Consider the following 24,029-nt stretch of genomic DNA (forward strand, 5'->3'; position numbering starts at 1 on the left):
TCTATTTATTCTTTATTCCCTTTCCCTAGCTTTTCTGCCTTAGTTTAGTTTAGTTTCTTTTCTTAATTGTAGTTTGACACAATAGTTTTCTAGTTTATTTTTGTGTGTGTGGGGGGTGCTAAGGTTCAAACCCTGCAAGCACATTACTGCTGAGTCATAACCCCAGCCCCTAGTGTTTCCATTTTATGCCCTTCATTGGTCTATTAGATATTCCTCCACGGGGCATTGTTTTAGTTTTTGCTTCAGTGTTTATAGTACACACTCTTAACTTATCAGAGTCTGCCTTCACATGTTATTGTAACCCTTAACATTTCAGATAGTTTCTATTACTATGTCTTTAAGGTCAGTTTTTTTCTGTATTGCCTAATAAAAAATTAATTTGTCTTTGCAGTCATTTTTCACTTCTAGAATTTCAACTAGAGTTTTCTTTATCTTTCCTGTCTGAACTTTTAAGTTCAGATTGTCCTCTAGATTTTTGAACTCATTTTTGAACAAGCTGTCTTAAATATCTGCATCTACTAATTCTATCTAGTATGTCATTTATTTTTCTATTTTGGATAGTTTTCTCCTCTGCTTTGTATTTTTGATGGTAGACACTGTATTTTATCTTGTTGGTGCTGGGTATTTTTGTAAATACACTTGAGCTTTGTTGTGGGGCATGTGCAAGCTATTTGGAAACAGTTTGATCCATTTGGTCTTGCTTTAAGCCTCCTTGGGGATGAGAGCAGTGTTCATCTAGGGTACTTGCCACCGCAGAATATCCCGTTTGCATTTGACCCTGTGCATTGTGAAGTTTTCTAGTTTGACTGCTGGGAAAGGTCTGTTTCCAGCTCTATGTGGAGCCTGCTGACTGTTCCCTCCCATGTTTCCTGGTGTTCTGCCTCAGGTTCCTCACATGTGTACAGTGATTGGTGCTCTCCTCAATGCTTGAGCAGTAAGTACCCTTTGCAGTTCTCTGAAATTCTCTCTGTGCCACTCTCTCCTTGTGCTCTACCCAAAGACTCTAGCCTTCTGTCTTCCATTGACTTCCAGCTCTGTCTCCTCAATGTAGGGAGACTGCTGGGCTTGTCCTGTGCCTTGTCTGAGGACATTTTCTAGGCATTCCCCTTGAACATTGCAGGATTTATCTCAGTTTCTTTCTTCTTATTTCTTTGGGATAACTGTATTTGTTGCCTGATGTTCAACGTCTAAGACACATTTATTTCCTATATTTTTCCTTTTTTTAAAAAAGTACTGGTGGTGATGGAAATATGGTTCCTATTACTCTGCCTTGGCTAGAAGCAGAAGCCTTCCACTAGAATTTTGAATAAACTATTTTGAATAGACTATTTGAAGGTGTTAGGAAAGGATTATGAGATAAGCACCAGTAATAATGGCAAACTTAAAGTCCAAGAAACATTTGGATCCATGGGAAAGTACTTATTGTTAAAGTACAGAAACCACTACCTTCTAGTGAACTCTTAAGGGAGAGTACTTGAATAGGATCCCTTCAAAGCCCTCCTTCAAGACACCCAGGCTGCCTTTACTTCTCTCCTCAAGCATACATGTTCTTGTTGGCTATGTGTGATGCTGGGCTGGAAGAGCCATTGACAAGTCCCTGCCTGGGTTGCATCTAGAGAGCCTCCAGCAAAGTAGCAAAAAGGAGGAGACCTACTGTGTGCTTACTGCATGCACTAGCCTAGCATACCTCATCTCCATGGTGTCATGTGGAAATGTGGGGGGCCGAAAATATCCTAGTTAAATACATTAGCTGTACCTTCCCTCTTTTCTCTCTTTTTATTTTAGAGAAATGCCATGGCATGGAGAACAGTTAGAGGAACTAAAAATAGCATAGAGGAAAAAGCATCAACAGCAGGTCATGAGGGTCACCTCAAAACAGTGGAAGGGACCATCCATGTAGAGGGGGGAAAGGCTGTTCAGATGATCCTGTGGGAGAAAAATTAAGATGAGAAGGTAGAAGCGATGCAGTGCCCTTTTGAACTCAGTACAGGAAGACCTTACAGTAAGCTGCTCAGGGCGAAAATTCAGACAGCAGAGTGCAGAAGTTAAATGCCCTCCAAACCCCACTACATTTATTTTTCCTGGCACTGCAGTAAGTGGGTTTTTGTATATTTTTCCTGTGTCTTACAGGTTAGTCTTTATACAATACCATGGTTCTCACACTTTAGCATCTCTCAGATCACCTGGACTGCAGCCTGAGAATTTGTGTTTCTAGCCTGTTGCCTGGTGATACTGATGCTGATTTTTTTCTGAAACCAAACTTTTGAGAATCACTGAGACCATATTCTTTTTAAAAAATAATACATGTGGGGTCATATTAAGGGTACCAAAAGTAAGATATCATCAAAGTGTCAATTTTAGGGGCTGAGGTTGTGGCTCAGCGGTAGAGCGCTTGCCTAGCATGTGCAAGCCCCTGGGTTCCATCTTCAGCACCTCATAAAAAATAAATACATAAAGGTATTGTGTCCAACTACAACTAAAAAAATAAAATAAAACATTTTAAAAAGTCAGATTGTTAAAAAAATTTCAATTTTAGTTAAGTGTAAAATTATATCTGAGTATTGTTTTGATTTATGGTCCCTGCATTATTTGGGAAGCTGAAGATTCACATTTTCCTTGTATTTGACTTCCTGTGAACTGTAGGTTATATTCGTTGCATTACAAGAGAAATAACAATATGGAAGAAAGCACCAGACCTCTCTTTGAAGGGTGCTGGCAGTTTTGCAGTGTTGGGGCATAGGGTGCTGATACGGGGAGGGAGGTCAGGGCACGGGTATTGACTGTGGGCAGATAGTATCAGAACTTAGAGGTTTTCATGGGCCAAAAAAAAGATTTGGGGCTTTATTTTGAGAAGTAGCATTGGTGTTCTTTAAGTTTATACTTTGGTGTGTCAAAGTTTCGATAGAGCCTTTTGTGGAATGGCAGGGTATCTTGTCTTAGTTCCCCAAGTCTAATGTTTAGTCTTCAAACAGCTCCTTCTTAAGCCCTTTCTTTCATCTTGGGCTTTAAAGCCACCTGGTCATGTTTCATAAACAGGTAAACACAAGAATAACCAAAAACCTCATGCACCTGGATTGGTATTGTCTTTGAGGAAGGAGTTTTGCAAGATCTCTCAAAGAACATACTTGGTGGCTTTACCTGATGGGACCCTGAATCCTTCCTAAGTTTGCTGACATCTGAGGGCAGTCTACTTTAGGTGGGTGGGTCCTTCTGTTGTTTTAATTTGAGTGAATTTCTGGGAAAATCTATGGATTTCAGCCAATATGCTAATGATAATGGCATTGCTTTGAAAGTCTGGTTAGTTCTGTAAAGAATCATTTCATAGTTAATTATGTTAGCAAATCAACAGCAGTCTCTTAAAGAGGAAAGCAATGGGGGAGAGACTACATATATACTTAAATTATTCAGAACTCAAAGAAGGGTCAACAGTTCAGTTTAAAAAGAGAAATCCATGTAAGAATAAATCACTAGGTTTGCATATAATTTTCTGTATGGGTGTAACTTTATAATGGGCATATAAGGGATTAAAATTAAATAGCTTTGCATGTGGAATTAGGAGACATCAGCCTCATCCTGTGCCCTTTCTAACATTTTTCTGATTCTGAGAGTGGGAAAACATCAAATCCAAACCTTGGCTTTTGATGAACTCAAGGAGGTCCATTGGGTTTGAAAGATAGACTGATGCGGTTGGGGTTCAGTGATGCTCATCTGGGTGAACTCCCTTTTTGTCTTCCTTTCTCTTCCTTCCTGTGCAAGTGGGACTTGTTGCTATGGGGAAAGACTGCTCCAAAGAGGAGGGTGGTGCATCAGCCACAAGCTATAGTGCTTCTAGACTCTCCAGAAAGAGAGAATCCTTAGGGTCTTTTTATTTTAATAGATATTTGACTATTCTATACATTAATAGTCCCCTCCTCCACCATCCAGTAATCCCTTATTACTATGTTACATTACATGTGCTTGCCTGTACAAGGCTATAGGATTTATTGAGACAAAAGGTGATCTTTATTAATCAGAGCATCGGGGAGACTTTTCTAAAGTTTGTCTGAGAAGGTTTCACAGGATTAATGGACTGGAAATATCGTTCCGAGTGTGTCCAGGATGAAGGCACCTTGGTTAGTGTGGAAGTCCTCATCATTTCAGGGATGGTAGGTAGAGTTTGACAATGGTTGGGACAAATGTAAATTTATATATCGCCTCTTCCTTCTCTAGGCTTTGTGACCATCAGCAAGAGATTGATCCTGTCAACATTTCAGCTTCTTCAAGTGTAGAACAACATATATCACTGTGAGTGTTATCAACATGGACTCCCCTCTCCCATTCTTTGCAACGGGAGGGCCTTGGGAGGGCAACAAAACAGGCATTAGGAAAAGCAAGGAGTTTTTTTTGTTGTTGTTGGAACCCAAGGAATGGACAGAAGAGATGGGAGGGAGTCAACAAGGTTTTCATGGAAGAAGGTGTGAGTGATCCAGAGTCGAATGAGCTCAAAGGGGATGTTTGTTGGCGGAGTCTGGGCTTTCTTCTGAGGAGAGGGGTTTTCATTTGTGATTTCCTTAGGAACTGTGTTGTGCATTTGACCACAGCCATAGTTAATTTTGTATCTTCTCTGTTTTGCTGTTTCTCTGTTGCAAGTGTGGCTCTTGGAAGGTGTTATTTTTGGCCACCAAACAAGACTGGATCACCACCCATCCAGGGCTGGATTAGTTTTGATCCCTGTGGCTCCCACTTTATGAGGCAGACATGGGGATTTAGGGAAATTTGATTTTTCTTTTGGGATCCAACTTAAAAATTTTAAAAATAGCCAATTTTTCTACTGTCTTATTGATTTAACACCTTACCCTTTGTCTAGCTGCCTTACATTTATTCTTAGAAATAGGCTCAGTACAGATCATAAAACGCCCCCAAATAGGTCAGAAGTGGTGGCACATGCCTGTAATCTCAGCACCTTTGAAGGCTGAGGCAGAAGGATTACAAATTGAAAGCCAGCCTCAGCAATTTAGGTAGACCCTAAGTAACTTAATGAGACCTTGTCTCAAAATAAATAATAATAATAATAAAAGGGCTGGAAAGTAGCTCAGTGGTAAAGTGCCCCAAGGTTCAATCCCCAGTATAAAAACAAAACAAAATTAAAAAGCCTTGAAAAATATCAGGTTCTGATCTGGTTGATTAGAACTGTTGTAACAGTGAAGTGGTCCCATCGTTGACTAACTACGTTCTGTCAAGAAAGGTAGAGCTGGGACAGGGTGCTTTGGTCCCTAAAATGTAGATGGCCATGCCAACATGAAGCCGCTGTCCACTATATGCAATTTTACTTGGTGCATTAGGTTTGGCTTGAAGTAGGTATCCTGGAAATAAGGAATCACCCTTCGATTTTTAAATTCAGGTCTTTCTTCAGGGTTGGGTAAGGGGATTGAATTCAGGGATACTCAACTAATGAGCCACATTCCCAGACCTATTTTGTTTTTTATTTAGAGACAGGGTCTCACTGAGTTGCTTAGTGCCTTGTGGTTGCTGAGGCTGGCTTTGAACTTGCTATCTTCCTGCCTCAGCCCCTGAGCCACTGGGATTATGGGCATGAGCCACCATGCCCAGTTTAAAATTCAGATCTTCACATTTATCTCACTCTGTTTAGGCTGTTATGACAGAATACATGAAGTGGGTGGTATTCATTCTCACGGTTCTGGAGGCTGGGAAGCCCAAGGTCAAGGCTTTGTACATTTGGTATCTGGTGAGGACTGTCTTCTGGGTTGCTGACTTCTCTGTGTCCACACATGGTGGAGGGAACAAGGAGTTCTCTCAGACCTCTTTCATAATGGTGCTTACACCACTCCTAAAAGCGCTTCTCTTATGACCTAATCAGCTCCCAAAGGCGCCACCTCAATACTATCAACACATGAATTTTGGGGAAACACAAACATTCAGACCCTAGCAATATCTGACTGTCAACTCTTAAAAAAATAAGAGATCATATATTTTTTGCTCCTTTTTCCCAGTCTCCTGGCTTAGAGAAGGCACTTCATATTTGTTTATTGGAAATCAAGCTTTTAGATATGGTAAGAACACCCAGGAAAAAATAATACATATTAGAGGATTGTGGTGTCAGGAGGTGATTTGTCATTGGAAGCAGAGGTCTCCAGATGTGAGTGGGAAACCCTCAGAGTAGAGAAGGGGGTTTGTTGGTGTGGTTTCTGTTTGTTTGTTTGACATTTGGATTTTCTTCTGAGTCTCTGAGAACTGTCAGTTTCATTATCTGTTCCTTCTCTGCATTATGGACTTTTCCTGGGCAGGAAGAATTTGGTGGGTAATATTTGTTGGATTAAAAAAAATGTCTTCTTTTTCTTTCCTTCTCTCTTTCCTTTCTTTCCCTTCTTCCCATTCACCCAAATCAAGGAGTTTCTACTTCTTATTCTCTGAATCATGCAATCTTTTCCTTGCTGTAGTTCAGTTTCCTCTTTGCCCTCTCCCCCCTTTCCTGCATTCCCTCTCCCCACTGTATTTTCTTTTCCCTCCCACCTCTTATTCTCCTTATCAGACTCTTTTACTTGCTCTTGATCTGCCACAGGCCAGGTCTTCTGTTAGACATGAGTGCCAGACATCAGTGATGAGTAAAATATTGTCTAGCTCCCTTGCCTAGATAAGGTTCAGGTTCAGCTTCTCAGCAGCTGTTTGGGATTGTTTCACTGCTATTCCCTTCCTTTCTTGCAATGCCAGAAAATGTACTGGTCACCCCAAATTTGACCAGAAGTATGCTCGTACTGCCACACACAGTCCATACCAGGCCACAGCTATGTCTGGATGGGAGATGTCTTGTGTAGTTGCTACAGACTCCACAAGTTTGGGGAACTCAGCATGTGTTTGGATTTCTTTGGAATCAGCATTGAGAACCTGACAATTTGTAAAAATCTCTCTCCCAAACTGAAAGTCTTAGGGAGGATTGAGAAGGGGGCCAGCGGCCTTTCACTTTAAGAGGAAATCTACCTGTTAGCAAGCCACTTCTTTTCTGCTGTGTGTATTGCAGGTAGAGCCAATGGAGAAGCACTTATTGTCACCAAATTAACTCTTTCCCTTGCATCCCAGCTCACCATTTTAGAGCAGTGAGATTTGTTTAAAGAGGTAATTAATGCTTTCAGTTATGGAGAATGAAGTGGGCAGGCTTGTTGCTTCTCTTTGTCTTCCCAATCTTTCCAATCTCTGGTTACAGTATAACCAAATAATAAATAAATGTGTGAGGCTCCAGTGTATGAGTTACCACCAGCAGAGTCCAAAGGTCAAAGTTGAAAGAGTTTTGAATTCCTCCTGATTCCTGGGACACTGCTTCTGTAGACACTATCACCAACAAAATCCATCCTGGAGGAGTGACCCTTTAAGAAATAGGATCCAAGGTAAGGTGAGCTCACCCACTTTGGAAGGATGTAATCCTGGGGGAAGATCTGATGGCTACTAGGTTATTTAGGGGGATAAAAGGAAGAAACAGTCCCCAGGTGGTGGGTGTTTAGCAGTGTATTTGTAATGTTTACCCCCTTCTGAGGATTCCTGAGACAGTTTTGCAAAGAAGGGCCTTAATTTCCAGGTCCCTCTTTCCTTTTCTGAAACAGCATTTGAACAGCTTGCACATTCAATGAAGAATCAGCTGCGAAGTTTGTGGTTTCCTGTGGCACATTTCTAATAATATTTATACAGGCCATTATTTAATGAACCGTTTAAATATTTATCATACAGAGCTGTTTTTTGATCATAAATAGGGGCTCAAAGTCAGCACAGCCCCTGCTGGGTCCCCGGGAAGAGAGCCATGTCAGCTCTTTGGGACGTCTGGTAGACTGAGGAGTGAGGTATGTCTCAGGATTCATGTGCTGAACAGCTTGAATTTCCCTTAGTATTTTACTTTCTCTTGGCTGTCCACAGTCTGTGTCTTTGTTTCTCTCTGCCTGACCACTCTTACTTTATCCCTGACAGCTTTTTTTCTTTTTAGTATTCATTCATACCTAAAAAGAAGAAAATGGAACCAAATTTCTGACTCTCCGCATTTATAAAGGGGCTTCGGAGTCACACCACCGTGGCCTGGAATCCTAGGCCTCTGTGCTGTGTGACCTCAACTAGCTTCATCTCTGAGAACCTCAGTTCACTTAACTGGAAATGGGCTCCTCCTGGGAGCCCTATAAGGGTAGTCAAAGAGTCAATCAAAATTGTGAAGTCGTGTGGGTGATTTACAGAGCAAAGTTCAATAAATATGAGTTCTTGCTATATTTGTTGTTGGTGTTGTTATGTCACCAAAGGATTTGATTTTCAGTTTCAGCTTGGTGTTGTGGAAAGAGTCCCAGACTTACCCTCAGAAACTGGAGTTGAGATCCTGGTCTTGCTGTGTACTGTTTGTGTGACTTTGGACAAACTGCTCTCACTCCACTGGTGTATAGAATGGTGATAGGTTTGCCTTCCTGATTGGGTTCCCTGCATGCGGTGAACACATGTGTGGAAATGTTTGACACAATGAGGATCCTAATCCTTTTCTCTTCAAAACAAACTAGAAAAGGGAATAACATTTTCCTTTTTTCGGTTACTTTCTTTTGTGACTTAGAGGTACTGGTTAAATGGTTTGGAGTCCAGGACACAGCAGACAGTGCTTGTGACCCAAGGACAAAGGGCAGAGAAGGGGAGAACAAGGGATTTGCATTGCAAAAAATCCTCTGGCAGTGTTTTTGTAACTTATGGTGGGATTTCAGGGAAGCTGCCCAAGGGCTTGAACCTCCCTGTTTTCAGGTTCCAGGTGTAGAAACAATCAGAATGAGATTACTTAAAATTATAGTAGTGGGGAAAATGGTGAGCCTGAAAGATTTAATTAGGATCTTTTTTCTTAGAAAAACATGACCTGGGGGATTTGTGGGAACACTGCTAGGAGGGTCTGGTGCCCTTGTTCCTGTAAGGTTGAGTCTTTTCTTGGAGGAACTTTGATGGTGCATTATAGAAATAGAGGTAACCTAGGTTGTGGAGGGGGTCAGACTTTCAAGATGGGCAGCGTGTCTGAGTTAGCCAGCCTCAGACACAGTATTCATGGGCCCCTAGTGGAGATCCCTGGCTAAGAGTGCAGGAGTATCAGAAGACAGCAGAACATACTGAGAAAGGCTGGGATCTTGGGCATGAGAGTTCTTGGCATACTAGGATCAGTTCAGGAGCAGCTCCCTGGGGACCTTTGCAATGGAGACAGTGGGAATCCAAGAGAGGGAATCCTGAGTAAAGTAAGATGTATGTAGTTGGTAGAGGGAAGGTGGACAAGCTAGCTGGGTCAGTCTTCCTCCTGTTTGTAGATAAAGAAACTGAGGAATCTCTGAGCCAAGACACCCTCCATATTTTGTCAGTGACTGTATCCTTAGCAGGGTGTCCAGTGCCTGGTGCAGCCAGCATTTCTTTGAGTCTCAGAAGTCACTGACTGCAAGATACATTGTTTCATATACCACAGAGAAAGAAAAAAAAAACTACCAATTGATTGTAAGATGCTGATAGTTACAGGATTCATTCTGATTTCATGGATGTTAAATGTGAAAAAAAAATTAGTAGTTTTGGGCTGGGGTTGTGGTCAGTGGTAGAGCACTCACCTAGCATGTGTGAGGCCCTGGGTTCGATCCTCATCACCTCACATAAATAAATAAAATAAATGTATTAAAAAATTAGTAGTTTAGAATTAGTAAAATGTAGTTGTAAGCACTCAAGAAATATTGGCTAATTAGGTGAATAAGGCATAGAGAGATTTGAATAAGGAAAGCAGTAGTATATACATTCAGGTGCTGCAGAGCAGTGATTTGATAAATGACAGGCTGCATGCAGGACAGTGGTATGCCACCCAGCCTGGGCATATGGCAGGCTATGCCATTTAAGTTTGGTTAAGTTTGCACTTTATGATGTATACACAACAATGAAATCACCCAACACATTTCTTAGACCTTGTTCCTATTGTTAAATGACAGATGACTGTATAAACACAAACTTAGGAATTCAAACTATTAAAACATGACCCTGCTCATCCTTGTTTTTCATTGATTCACTGATTCAGTTATTCAGTAAGTAATTATTGAAAACCAATTATATGCCAGACACTGAGCAAGGAGCAGAGAATGTAGAAATCAATAAGTTCGTTTTTTGTGTGATTAAGTCAGAAGCAATCACTATTACATGAAGTTGGCTTTTTCCTTCCTTCCTTTCTTTTTTTCTTAATTGGGATAAATATCCAGGAAGCAGTAACTGAACATCTGCTGGCTGACTTTGTTTTAGAATCCCCACGAGTGTCTTGGCCAAGGAAACATTATCTTTCTGAAGTTGAAGGGCACTGAGTGGCTTCACAGGTTGAAATTGGACTCCAGTGCCAAGCTCACCTGGGGAGCTGTGGAATGTGCACCGGCCGGTCATCTCGGGAGCTTGCTGCACTCTATGAAAGGCCAGTCTGGAAAATGAAAGGCCCTTGGAGATTTCTGTGTATCTCAGGCTAATCTGACCAAGGGGAATGAGAACAGCCACCAGGGCCAAGAAATTCCTGAGTGTTTTCTGGTCAGATTTCCTTGTAACTCATCAGGGGTCTGTAAGGAAAACAGATTGTCTAACAAATTCCTAATCTTGTCTCCCCCAGGGACTGCTTCCCAATTCCTAGTCACTTCATGACCGACTGCAATATATTTGCCTCTTCTGCAAACTGATAGAAGCTTTTAAGAAGGAAAGGAAAGTGTCTGAAACTTGGGTTTGCACAGATGTGGGACTTTGGGTCCAGGCTGCCTCCGTGTGAGGCTGGGTAAATTCCTTCACTTCTCAGAGACCTGTTTTCTTATCAATGTAATGTTTTATGATTGCAATAATGTACTTTTACTGTTTGTGAGGGCATGGACCTAGCATGAAGCATAAAGTAACATTCCTCTTGAAGTCTCACCTTGATCACCTGTTCGCTAGAGATTTAAATATGCTTCCCTTCTAGAGTCATAGTGAGGCATAGAGGGAAGCACCTTTCACACTGCCTGGTGCATAATAGATACTCAGTAGCTAATTTGTTGAGTGACTAGACAGATTTGATAGGAAAGGTTCCTTTTTAGTACCACAGGAACTGTCCTGTTGATTTAGCTTCACTGAGAACAAGTTCTTCTCTATTGCATCCAGATTCTAAGTTCTCCTACCACCCTCTCTTTGCTCTTATCACACTTGTCATAGGTTTGCTTAGTTAGGTAGCTAAGTGCTTCATGTGACCCCTTTCAAAGAATCTAAATGCCATATCTGAGGCTGTGTCTGACTTGTTCACCAACTACTTAGCTTTGTGTGTCTAGAAACTTCTGTTGGACAAGTCCATAGTAAATGGCCGCTGCTTACATAGCCACAGAAGAATTTTGGTGGTGGTCTTTGTGGATTGGTCCTCATGTTGTGTTTGCACTTGCTCACTGCAGGTGGAGGGAGCACAATGTCTGGAGAAGAGGAGCCACGGAGCTACTACGTGGGCGTGGATGTTGGAACAGGCAGCGTCCGTGCTGCTCTCGTCGACCAGAGAGGGGTCCTTTTGGCCTTCGCAGACCAACCGATTAAGAAGTGGGAGCCTCAGTTCAACCACCACGAGCAATCCTCTGAAGACATCTGGGCTGCGTGCTGTGTTGTCACAAAGGTATGGGTAAAGCTGTGGCGTCCTCTCCTAGCACCTGCTCCTACACTGAGTGTCCACATGATGCCATGGACTCTGTTGGGGTACCTGGAGATGCAGAGCTGAGCCGCACATAGACTTTGCCTCCCGGAAGCTCACAGTGTAGTGGCAGAGACTGATAACACAGCTGAAATATGATGTGATAAGTGTCAGGAGCCAAGTAACAATGGCCAGAGCTAACCCGGAGTGGACTCTGGGAAGAGAGGAGAGGACGAGGAAGCTCGAGATGTGACCAGATGTGGAAGAAGCCACTGAGGATCGTAGTTGATCTCTACTGTGCTTTTGGGTGTAAAATGCGTTAACATGTATTGTGAGGTGGAAACCTCACGACATTCCTGAACTAGTTAGTGTTTTGCTAACCCCGTTTGATTTTCAATCAAGAAGAAATGCAGGTGCAGAAAGTGAGGTAACTACCTAAGTTCATGTATTTGGTAAGTAGTAGAAACAAGACAGGAACCTAAGCAGGCTGCACTGTAATGGATTCTCCTGCCTCCCAAGTGGATAAGTGCGAGGAACTGCATTTGGTTCAGAGCATGTACAAGGCATGGTGGCATGAAAACATGGTATGTTCTGAGAGGGCAAGGAGATTGGGTCAAACCAGAGCAGCTCTGATATGTGTTAGATAGATGTTCATCTTGAGTGGTCTTGGATTGTATTGAGCATGCTGGCTTGGTGAAGGAATTGATGCTGGACAGCACTTGTTCACATTTAAAGTTTCACTTGTTGGTTTGACTTTATATACTGGTAATCAGGAATATCAGACTTCCTTTTATCTTACCCCCGACCCCCCAGATGGAAGAATAAAGTCCTGGATTCCTTCTTATCCCTGTTCCTAGTTAGCTTCCTTAAATATTCATGAGGTGCTTGGTAATTTGCAGATGGACAATTCACCATTCTGTCCATATCGATCAGTCTTTTTAAATTTTCATGAGCTCTGGGCTGCTGTTAGTGCCCCTGGAGAAGAAGGCAGAGAGAGGAGGGGGAGGGCAGCACAAGAGCATTATAAGGAATGGAAGAGGGGCATCTTATCTTCTGCTTGTTTAATTGTCCTCTCCACCCTTCCTCCTCACCCCCGCCTTGGTGAGAGTCTTCTGCTTTTTGCCCTTGGGTCTCCTTTGTTCTTCTAACATATAGTTTTCTTTCCATTAAGGAAATAGTCAAGAAGAAAATATAATCCCCTGATGAAAAGCTCCTTTACAAAAGGTCTACTCTAAGTACAGCTTGGTTTAATGGTAGCTGGCGGCCAACTCATCATCGGCTAGAGCCCGTCAGCCCCATAAGTGCTGGGGCATTTGTCCTTCGTGATTGCATCTTGCAACGGCAACCTGAGTACAGCTTTTGGTTCTTGGCCATTTCCCTCACATGGGTTTGTGACCAGATGCCAGAAGCCACAGGATAAGCATGCCACATCTATGGGGACATCATGGCTGGTATGAAGTAGCATGCCACAGGACATACATTCTGAGCCAGACCACCCAGATTGACATCCTCGTTCCAACAGTTGTGAGCCTGTGATCTTAGACAATACTTCATGTTTCTTACCTCAGTTAGCTTACCTATGAAATGAGACTGGTAATAGTAACCTCCATAGAGTTATTGTGAGGATTCAATGAATTAATGCATATAAAATACCATAAGAGTGTCTGGAAATGAGCAATCACTGTGTTTCCTATTGTGGTGAGTAGATTGTGGAGGAGAATAGAATGAAGTAACTCAGCCATCAACACCCCAGATCAATCCCCAGAACAAACAAACAAACAAAAGAATGAATTTCTGAGATAAAATCTGGAGTAGTCAGAAGTCCAAGAAGGAGACACTCTTGGGAATATTCACCTATTTCTCTCTGTTTGGGGCTCCTTCTGTATAAGATTTTGAGAAGCTCTGTCTTAGGGCAAAGGGTGGCCTAGTACATCCTGACCTGTCTTCTCTTTCTCTTGGACTCCAGCAAGTTGAGGGCAATTGTTTACTTCTGGTTCCCTAGGGTGTTCACTTTGTGGGAGGTGATTTTTCTCCCTCAGTTATGATGATGATGATGATGATGATGATGATAATGGTGATATTGTTGATACTATTATGATGACAATAAGGACAGCTTATATTCGTTGCTCATTAATTATGTTCCAGATACTATGCTGGGTCCTTTATACCCATCACTTCATTTTATCTTTACAAGTATCTTTTGAAGTAGCTTTTATTCTTTGTCTTAAAGGTGAGAAATAAAAGGGCTTTGAAAAAGTTCAGTAGCCAGCAGAGTTCTCATAAGGAGTAAGAGCCAGTGCTGGGTGCTGCTCTAGTCACCACTGCCCCTTGTCTGTCTCTCCAGCTGCATCCACTTGCATGATGCATGCCTGGGAATTGCATAGGCCAACCTGAAACTTGCTGGACTTGCTGCAGGGTGGGGCGCCTGAGCTGAGGTGCAGCCATGCTAGACTACACTGCCTTGTCCTGGCTGTGTGCTCATGTATGAGATGTGTGCCCCTAAAGTTGGCAGGTCTTTATTGGGCCCATATCTAGCACACCTAAAAAGTTCTGTAGAAACATGCAAGTCCTGGAGAACATGTATTAGTCCTTGATTTTAAAATCTGCCTTTTTGGAACCACAAATCTTAATCATTCCAACAAGGCAGGGGACATTGCAAAGTTAATGTATGAATAGGATTGAATTTCCTTTAGGAAGAAGGAAAAGATAAGCTGGAAGAATCATTTAGCCATCAGACATTTGTTGGGTATCATATTTTTATTTAATCTGCAAACATTTTTTTGAGTACCTACTATGCACTTAATTCTTCTTACGTCCTGGTACCTATATGGGAAAAGTATACAAGACGTTTTCTGCTCCTACAGATTAAACAGCTTTTATTTGCATGGAAAACAAAAGCAAAAATACATATGAAGCTAGTGAGGTGCCATTTGTTCTGGGTTGGTACCTGCTACATGAGAAATGGTTGTGGGAAGAAGGGGGCAGAAGAGAGAGGAATCCACATGGGGTTGAGCAATAACATTAACTTTGTACATTCATAGAATTATTAAAGTTTACAGAGCATCTTCATATCCATTATCTATTTGACCACATTTGACCATCTTTACAAGTTAAGTATTTATTGTTGTTTCCCTTTATAGGTGAAAAGAAAAACTGAGAGCCAGATGGTTAAGTGACTCTCCCAAGGTCACTCAGATAGTATTTGACAATCCTGGACCCAGACTGGTCAAATCTATGCATTTTCTTCACCTCCAGCGCCATAGACCTTTATTTTTTGCCTAGACTATTTTAAGGCTGCTGATGTCCTTGTATTTCTTTTCCCTTCGATGATCTTTTCTTGACAACTGGAGTGACTCTTTTTCTTGAATGCGAAATTGATCATATTGCTCTTTTGCTTACAGTGCCTTGAGAGCATCACACTAATGTCGGCTAGAAGTAAAATATGGGACCTGCCTGGAGGATGCTTCCTATCTGCCCCTGACCTGTTGTCCTGTTCATGTCCCGATGCTTCTCCAGGCTCTCTGGGCTCTAGCCACCCACTTCATCCTCAGACCTGCACACTGATCCATTCCCCTGCCTGCACACTCACCCTGCCTTCCCCTAGCACACCTGGACTAGAGCACTGGCAGAGAGAGGCAGGGAGGGGTGACCCTGAGAGGCTCTGGGAAGGAAGGTCTCCTGGGACTTGGTGACAGTGAAGAAGGGGATTGAGGCAATGTCAGTTTCAATTTTTGAAGAACATGGGGTTGCTGATATAAACGGAAGGCTTTGACCTTGGTTTCTTTGCCTTACCATCCAGGGATAATACCACACCTAAGCTCACAGGCTGTGTAGGTATTAGCTTGGGATGGGATTTCCTCGTTTCTCCAGTCACTAGAGTAGGTTTTGCACAGTTGATTGCCAGCACGACCTTCCCTGTAACAGGTACCCTGCATAAGCCCTGTTAGTCTTCCTTGCTTTTCCCACCTCACTTTGGGACATGGATTGTGCATGTCAATTGTACAATTTTGGGCTTTGCAGTGGCTCTTCCCCTGGTGGGATCACTCCTCCACAGGTTTTCACAAGGCCTTCTCCTTGATCCTTCAAGGTCTTCCTTAAATCTCATCTTCTTAGGGACCACGCTCCCTTCTCTGGCACTCATGATTCCTCTGATCAACGCTTTCTGGTATATTACTTCTATACTACATAGTTTAGATGATTTATTGGCTATTGTCTAGCCTCACTAAAATGTAATATCCAAAAAACCAAGGATTTTTTTAAAAAAAATGTGTTTCTCTCCATTGTTTCCCAAATACCTAGAAGAGAGCATAGCTGGACCTTAGAAGGGGCTTCATTATATTTTCTGAGGACTGACTAAGTGAGGGTTTAAGTGTGTAGGCAACAAAGAAGGATGGAGCCCAGGGAATGGGGATTGCATAACTCCACGCCTGGCCCTGAAGCTGACAAAGGCATTCAAATCCATATTTAAAGGAATACAGTACCAGCCATAAAGACATGTGTTGCAAGCTGGATTCTGTCTGAGAGGCATAGGATTTGACCCTTGCTCTAAATAGAGCTAAAAATAAAACCAGGTATGCATGTGACCTTCTGGTTCTCAGTTTGGAAGGTTTCTAAGAGACACTACCTCCCCACCCAATATGGCAGAGTTTGCTGATTCAAAACACATGCAGGATTGAACCAGTTCCCACAGAAAGAACAAAGAGATGCACAATCCTTTCCCCAAATATTTGTTTGCTGCCCCAGAGCTACGAGTTGACAGTTGTTAGACATGGACCAGGTTACCAAATGAGTTTGCAGAAATCTCCTTCTCTGGAAATTCTTTAGAAGAGCAATGTGCTTTCTCTCTAGCCAGGGAAATTCTCTTGATGCCAAGTTGTTGGGGGTGAGTTTACTAAGCTGCTTTCTTTTCCCATTAATAAGAATATAAATAAAAATCCTCAGGTCACCGGGTCAAGCTCCAGAGAACTTCTGGGTAGTGTGACCCTGACAGCCATCTTTCTGGGGTGGCTTAGATGGTTGAGGAAGGATAGGATATGGGAGTGGCCCTTAGCTATGGATAAAAATGACTGTAAGACATTTTCCATAAGTGTTTTGATTTATTAAGATATAGTACTTAAGTTTGTAAAGTTAGTGTAAAGCTGGGGAAGTAACAGTGGCCACCTAGACAAATCAGGTTTAAATGTATATCACCATTATTTTTTTTAGTTCCTCATGAATGGTCTGTAATTTAGAGGTGGAGTCACTAAGCCTTTGTGACTGAAAAGCAATGATTCGAATATAGAACTCCGTAGGTCTTCAGAGGGCATTCATAAAATAGAAGAAAACATATTCCTTGGTCCTCGGATTTGAATCCATGCAATATTCTAATGCTATTCTTGCCTATTGCTTTTACATGTGCTTACGTAATACATAGCATGCTGTGCTTTGTACATAAAAATATCCTATGGAAATAATAAGACTCTGAGTAATTTTCTGTGCTGAATGTTTCCTACCAAGTCATACAGGTTGCACAGGGCTTTCAGGTTCTTTGAATCCTGTGACCCTCACCTAGGCAGTATGTCTTACCCTCCAGAAACAGTGTCAGAAAGGCCGTGAGATCAGTGCAGGAGTGATAGGGACGGGACCAGGTAGCTCTGTGAACACCACCTCTTGTGCCTGTTTCTGCTCCAGAGCTGTCAGAGATTTGGAGTTGTGTTGAGTCATCTACATTTTTTCACCCACTTCCTCTTTTGACTCACCACAAGCTTGTGCACATGGGCTTACCCACACCAGGTGTGCACTCCGTGGGCGCCGAGGCCAGCAGGGCCAGGCAGCAAGCAGAAGTTAGGGCTGGCTTGGTGACTGATTGAGGTCCCACATGTTCAATGAGGATTGGAGGCAGCCAGTTTACCCTAATAAAAGCTGCTGTTTATTGTGCACTGAATGCCAGATGTTGAGCTCACCCCATCATGTTCTGCTGAATTCTTGTAGCATCATTGGGAGATGCAGATATAGGCAACAGCTTTCTGCGACCAAGGAAACAGGTTTGTGTGACTTCCCGAAGACATATGACTAGTAAGTAGCAGAGCCAGGCTTTCAGGTAAAGTTAGTGAAAGACTGGGGGAGTAATAGTGGCTACCTAGCTAAATCAGGGTTAGCTACTCAGCAGGTTGTCGGGACTCAGGCAGCCTGTCCTCAGTGCTATTGGTTTTAATTGCCATCCAATGATTTCCATGCCAAGTTGGAAGGACATTCCAGCCAGCAGAAGCCATGCCTGTAAATGCTATGGAGACCTGAACAGCAAGGCAAGGAACAGCTGGAATTGTGTTCTGTACCCTGTTTTCATTCACAGAACAAAGGTGGTAGAGATAGGATTGAATCCAGAGTTTTGTGACTCATTGTTGTGAGGCCATGCTGCAATCACTGAATTTTTATGAAGTGCAGATACTAAATATGTCTTTTAGTGGGCTTTGTAATGATGAGTTATGTAAATATTGTAGCACATAGGAGATGTTCAATATAGCAAGTTAATATTTATTTACAATATGATTTGAAAAAAAAATTCATGTTTTTCTTTATTGGAAATCTTCAACAATTGTGTGTATCTCTTATTTGAGGAACATACTAAATAGTAAGAAATGGAGTCCAAAATTACAAGTCTGCTTTCCCAAACAGGAGAGAAGAATCATACATTTTTGAGATGAATTTCACCAAATGGGACAGTCATTTTAGCATTGTGGAGTAGACTTTTATGGGATATAAAAGGTTATTGTCATGTTTTAAGTTAGTGGAAAATGTTAAAGATCATGTTTGTTCATGTTTTTTCAACAAGGGAAACCATAGAAACAAAATTTCAAAATATAATTAATCAGTAAGTATTCTACAACTATAAAAATTACACAAAAAAGTGAAAACTCTCTCCTCTAACTGTACTTCTACTCTCAGAGACAAACACCATTAACAATTTTTTTAAAAAAATTAAAAAAAAAACAAGGGAGAGAATTGAACAACAGCTGAATGGGTAGAGAGGGAAGATGAGAGGGGAGGGGAGGGGGGATAGTAGGGGATAGGAAAGGTAGCAGAATACAACAGTCACTAATATGGCATTATGGAAAAATGTGGATATGTAACCGATGTGATTCTGCAACTTGTATTTGGGGTAAAAATGGGAGTTCATAACCCACTTGAATCAAATGTATGAAAGATGATATGTCATGAGTTATGTAATGTTTTGAACAACCAATAAAAAATATTTTAATAAAAAAATTATTTACATATCATGGATATATTTCCATTTCATCTTTTATAGGTTTGCTTTTTTTTAACATAGTCAAGTATTAATTGAAAGAGGAAGACAATAGGTAATATAATTTCAAAAAAGTGCTTCTTGAAAAAAAAATACAAAAGAATACCTTTCATGAAATGAGAATGTGGAAAAGAAAATGGATTTTCTTTTAATAATTGTAGCATTATTTAACTATTACCTAAATACTGAAATAAATCATACTAGACTTACAGAAACTGTTTGAAAAGCCTAATGATAAAGAAATATAAGTAAGAATTTGGTGAAAGGATAGTGAGAAAAGATGAAAGACAGTGTTATTACATGATTATAGGTTGGCTCTTTATTTTAAATATTTATTAGCTTTATAATTTACATATCATGAAACCCATTTATTGTAAATATATAATTCAATTATTTTAGTAAATTTGCATAGTTGCACAATCATGATCATAATCCATTTTTTAAAACACTTTTATTCTTCCAAAAATGTTCCATTGTGCCTTTTTATTGTCAGTTCCCAGCTCTAGTTAAAGTAACTGTTTTTCAGCTTTCTGTCATTATAGTTGTTCTCTCTAGAAATTCCATGTAAGTGGAATCATATGACATATTTTATATTATGTTGTGTCTGGTTCTTTTCACTTATCATGACTTTAAGGTTCACCCATCTTGTTGCCATATCAGTAATTTATACCTTTTTCATGCTGAGTAGTATGCCATTGTATGGATATACCATATTTTATTTAACTTTTGATTAAATTATGATGAATATTTGGTTTGATCCCAACTTATTTGGGAATGTATTAACATGTTTTCTATCACTATAATAAAATACTTGAGGTTGGTAATGTATCAAGAAAAGAGGTTTATTTAGCTCACAGTTCTGGAAATTCAAGGGCATGGTGCCGGCTACTGCTTGACTCATGGGATATAGCCTCATGGGATATAGCATTGGTGGGAGCACATGTGGGAGGGAGAGAACACATGGAAAGACAGGAATCCATAGAGTGGGAATGGGCCATTCTTAATCTTTTTTAACAGTCCTCTCTTGTGAGAAATAATCTGGGTCCCACATAAACTAAATTAATGTCTTCTGAGTGCAATGCCCCCAACATCTTCCCACTAGGCTCCATTTCATAAAGATCCTACCACTTCTCATATCACCACACTGGGGACCAGGCTTCTCACATATGAACCAGTGTTATAAATAAAGCTCCTATGAATATTCACAGATGAGTCTCTCTGTTCACATAAGTTTCTCACTCCCCTCTCACTGGGTATATATCTTGGAGGGAAATTGCTAGGCTTTGTGGTAAGTTGTGTTTTAAAAAATTGCCAGACTTTCTTTCAAAATGACTGTATTTTTCATTTGTCCCCATATTGTGTGAGAGTCCCATTTCCCCCGCAATTCCCTAACACTTGTGTTTGTCAGTTGTGTGATTATAGCTGCTTTAGTAGGTATGTAGGGATATATTATTGTGATTTTCATTTTCTTAATTACTAATGACATTGAACATTTGCTCATGTACTTATTGGCCAATTGTATATCTTCTTGGTGAAGTGTCCATTTTATAATTGGCTATTATATTACTAAATTATTTATGAGGGTTCTTTATATAATCTACATTGAATTATATTATCATATGTATGATTTGCACTTATTTTCTCCCAATCTAATTTGAATATTCATTTTCCTAATCATTTCTTTTGAAGAAGAATTTTTTAAAATTATGAGGTCAAATTTATAATTAAAAAAAAAATAAGTCTTAACTTTTAAAGAAATATTTGTGTAGTGCAAGATCACAGAGATTTTATTTGGTTTTTACATTTAGGGATATGATACATTTTGAGGTGATGCTTGTGTATGGTGTAATATAAGAGTCTCAGATTTTCTTTCTTTCTTTCTTTCTTTCTTTCTTTCTTTCTTTCTTTCTTTCTTTCTTTCTTTCTTTCTTTCTTTCTTTCTTTCTTTCTTTCTCTTTTTTTTTTGCAGATACACATTTAGTTCTATCGCTACTGTCAAGCAGCCTGTCCTTTCTCTGTTCTCTTCTACTAATCAGAAAATATATCCTTAGCAATGGTATATTTATCGTAAGTTTTGAATTTAGGTAGCGTAACTTTTACAGATTTGTCTTTTCTTTTTAAAAATGAAAAAAAGAAGCAAGGTAACTTAACTCTAGACCCAGATTGTTTTTTTTTTTTTGGGGGGGGGATATTTTATTAAACATTTAAGAAAGAAACAGTATGAAACTTATCATGACTTTTTATGTCTTTTGCATTTCTGAATAAATGTTAAGAGACGCTTGTCAGATTTTACAAAATAAAAGAAAGTAAAATATAACCAGTTATCCTGGATTTTAGTGGAAGTTATGTAAATTCTGTGGATCTGAGGAGACAGCCATATTAACGGTGTTAATATTGTATATTTCTCTAATGTGGACTTTTTGTGTGTTTTGTGGTTTCTGGTGACTGGACGTTGAACTTCTTTTGAAATATAAATTACAAATATCTGATTATTTGTTTTGATACTAATGTGAATTGCATTATTTCCTTTATTTCTTTTTTTTCTTTTTTTAGACCAATTTCAATTAATGTAATTATTGATATGTTATAATTTGTGTGCCATTTATTTTTTAAAATTTTATTTCTCTATGTTTTTCCTATTTTCTCTAGATTATTTAGACTGTTTTTTGAATTCTAGTCTGATGAATTATAATGTTTATAAGTATATCTCTTAGTATTTTTTATTATTGGTTGCACTATTATTTTACCACTTTACCAGTTTGAGAGGAAAATTAGGAACCTCACCTCCCTTTCTTTTCCTTTCTTGTTTTATGACTATCTTAAATATTCTCTCTGCATACATTGAAACCATATTACATGGTGTTCCAAATTTTGTTTCAATCATGAAATGTAATTTAGAAAACTCAAGATGAAAATAAAAATTTATTGTATCTATCAATATTATTGTTCTTATTACTTTCTTTTATTATTTCCATATGTTCCAAGATTTCATTTTTGAGCATTTTTATATGTTAATCTTAAATCCTGTGGTTTTACTCTACTTGTTTAATACTTCTAGTAGCTTTTTTTGGTAGATTTTTTTTTCTTAAAAAATTTTCTGCATGTGGAAACCTACCATCTGCACAGAAAGATATTTTAATGTTTTTTTCCCACTCTGTGTGCCTTTAATTTATTTTTCTTGTCTTATTTTGCTGACTAGATTTTCCAGTACAAGCTTGAATAGAAATGGTAAAAGTGAACATTCTTGCTTTTTTCCTAATCTAGGAAAATCATTCATTTTATTAAATATGTTAACTAAGTTTTTGTAGATTCTCTATATCAGTTTGTGTATGTTATCTTTTATTTCTCATTTATTAATTGTCCTTATTTTTTTGGAGGGATCTCCTGCATCTTTTGAGATAATCATTTGGTGTTTGAACTTTATTCTTTTATAATATATATATATATATGTATATATATATATGTGTGTATATATATATGTATATATATATGTCTGTATATATGAATTTATGGTTATTAAACCACTCGTGCATCCTTGGGATAACTTCACATGTTCATGGTGTACAATGCCAACTTAATATGTTGTAAAACTTGGTTTGTTAATATTTTGTTAAGCAAATTTAAACCTAGGTTGATGTTAAATACTAGTCTCTAATATTCTTTATTTTTAATGAAGTCTTTATTCATCTTTGATATTAATTAGGTTAATGCTAGCCATGTAAAAGTTGGTGTAAAGTGTTTCCTGCTTTGCCATTCTAAACAAGTTTTGTATAGGTTTCATACTGTTTCTTTCTTAAATGTTTAATAAAATCCCGCCCCCTCCACACCGAAAAACAAAACAAAACAAAAATCAATCTGGGTCTGGAGTTAAGTTACCTTGCTTCTTTTTTTCCTTCTTTATTTTTGTATTTCTTCCTCTCTTCATCTCTCATTGTGAATGGTTTTAGCCTAAATTTAATTTTTCTCAATTTGTCTTGTGACTTTGAACAATTTCCCTGAATATAGTTATTTTTGATGTACTGTCCAATTTTATAATTTTATTTTGCATAGATTTGCTTCTCTCTTCATGCCATCACACCCAAAAGTCACTTCTAAGTTTTTCACATTATTCCATCTTAGAGATGTGCTATAGTTTATTATCCAGAGACAATTTCTTGTTTTTAAATATATTCTTATTAATAATTTATTAAGATAGTTTCCTAGAAATGGAACTGTTGGGTCAAATGATATATATATTTTTAACTTTAATATATACTGTCAAATTATTTTCCCAAATTGATACTCAATAATTACAGTTAGAATAATGTTCAAGAAGACCCAGTTTCCTGTTTCTTGTCATTATCATATACTGTTAATCTTTCATACTTTTACCAATATAAAAACAAAAATTTCTATATTTTTACTTGCTTACCTAATTGTAGGGCAGTTGGAAATATTTGCACATATTCTATTTCTTTTTTAATAAGCAATATTCTTGCTTGTTGCTTAATTTCTAATAGGTTGGTTATCTTTTTCTGATTAATTTATAGGATTTTTTTGATATTTTAGTGATATTGAACTCCTATTTGGTTTATATTGTAGATGATTTTTTATTTAGTCATTCATTTCCTTCTTGTGATAATTTGTATTAAAGCTTTTAAAAGTCCAGTGATGTGATTTATGTTTCTGTTTGCTTTTAAAACAGAAAGTTGTACAAGGGATCGATTTAAACCAAATTCGAGGACTTGGGTTCGATGCCACATGCTCTCTGGTTGTCTTGGATAAACAGTTTCGTCCTTTGCCAGTAAACCATGAAGGTAGGACCACTGCTCTCCCTCTCCCTGGTGGGGGAGACTGACTGGGGTGGCCTTGGCTCTTTGGTGCAACATCAGCCACAGGTCTTGTGCCACTGACAGTGAAGTGTCAAGGTGGACTGTGGAGGTCAAAGTCAGAAGCTTGAAGAGCCTTCAGTATGACTGAGATCGTACTGGAGGTGGGTCAGGGAGGGACTTGGCTCCATAAAGCCCTAGGGCCACAGTGGGAGCTAATGAAGGATGTGGGGTCCTTCTGGGGTGAGCAGCCTTGAAGCAGACGTGGTTTGGTTTTGTGGCAGGGAGTGCTGGTGTTGGC

General features: G+C 39.4%; 1 protein-coding gene across 5 annotated transcripts in view; it reads left to right on the forward strand.

The window, feature by feature from the left end:
- Fggy (FGGY carbohydrate kinase domain containing) overlaps positions 1-24,029 on the forward strand; it is a 394,333-nt gene that overhangs the window by 7,987 nt on the left and 362,317 nt on the right. For 3 of the 5 annotated variants that reach the window (XM_026382510.2, XM_026382499.2, XM_026382516.2), the window contains exons 2-4: positions 4,210-4,284; positions 11,409-11,620; positions 23,605-23,716. In XM_026382510.2, the coding sequence (XP_026238295.2) occupies positions 11,423-11,620; positions 23,605-23,716 (310 nt within the window). In that variant the 5' untranslated portion in view covers positions 4,210-4,284; positions 11,409-11,422. Of the gene's footprint in view, positions 1-4,209; positions 4,285-7,362; positions 7,380-11,408; positions 11,621-23,604; positions 23,717-24,029 lie in introns of those variants that run through there. The other 2 variants (XM_077790974.1, XM_077790973.1) reach the window with 2 other exon arrangements.

The sequence above is a fragment of the Urocitellus parryii genome, chromosome 11 (genome assembly GCF_045843805.1).
Source record: "Urocitellus parryii isolate mUroPar1 chromosome 11, mUroPar1.hap1, whole genome shotgun sequence".
Taxonomy (NCBI): Eukaryota; Metazoa; Chordata; class Mammalia; order Rodentia; family Sciuridae; genus Urocitellus; species Urocitellus parryii.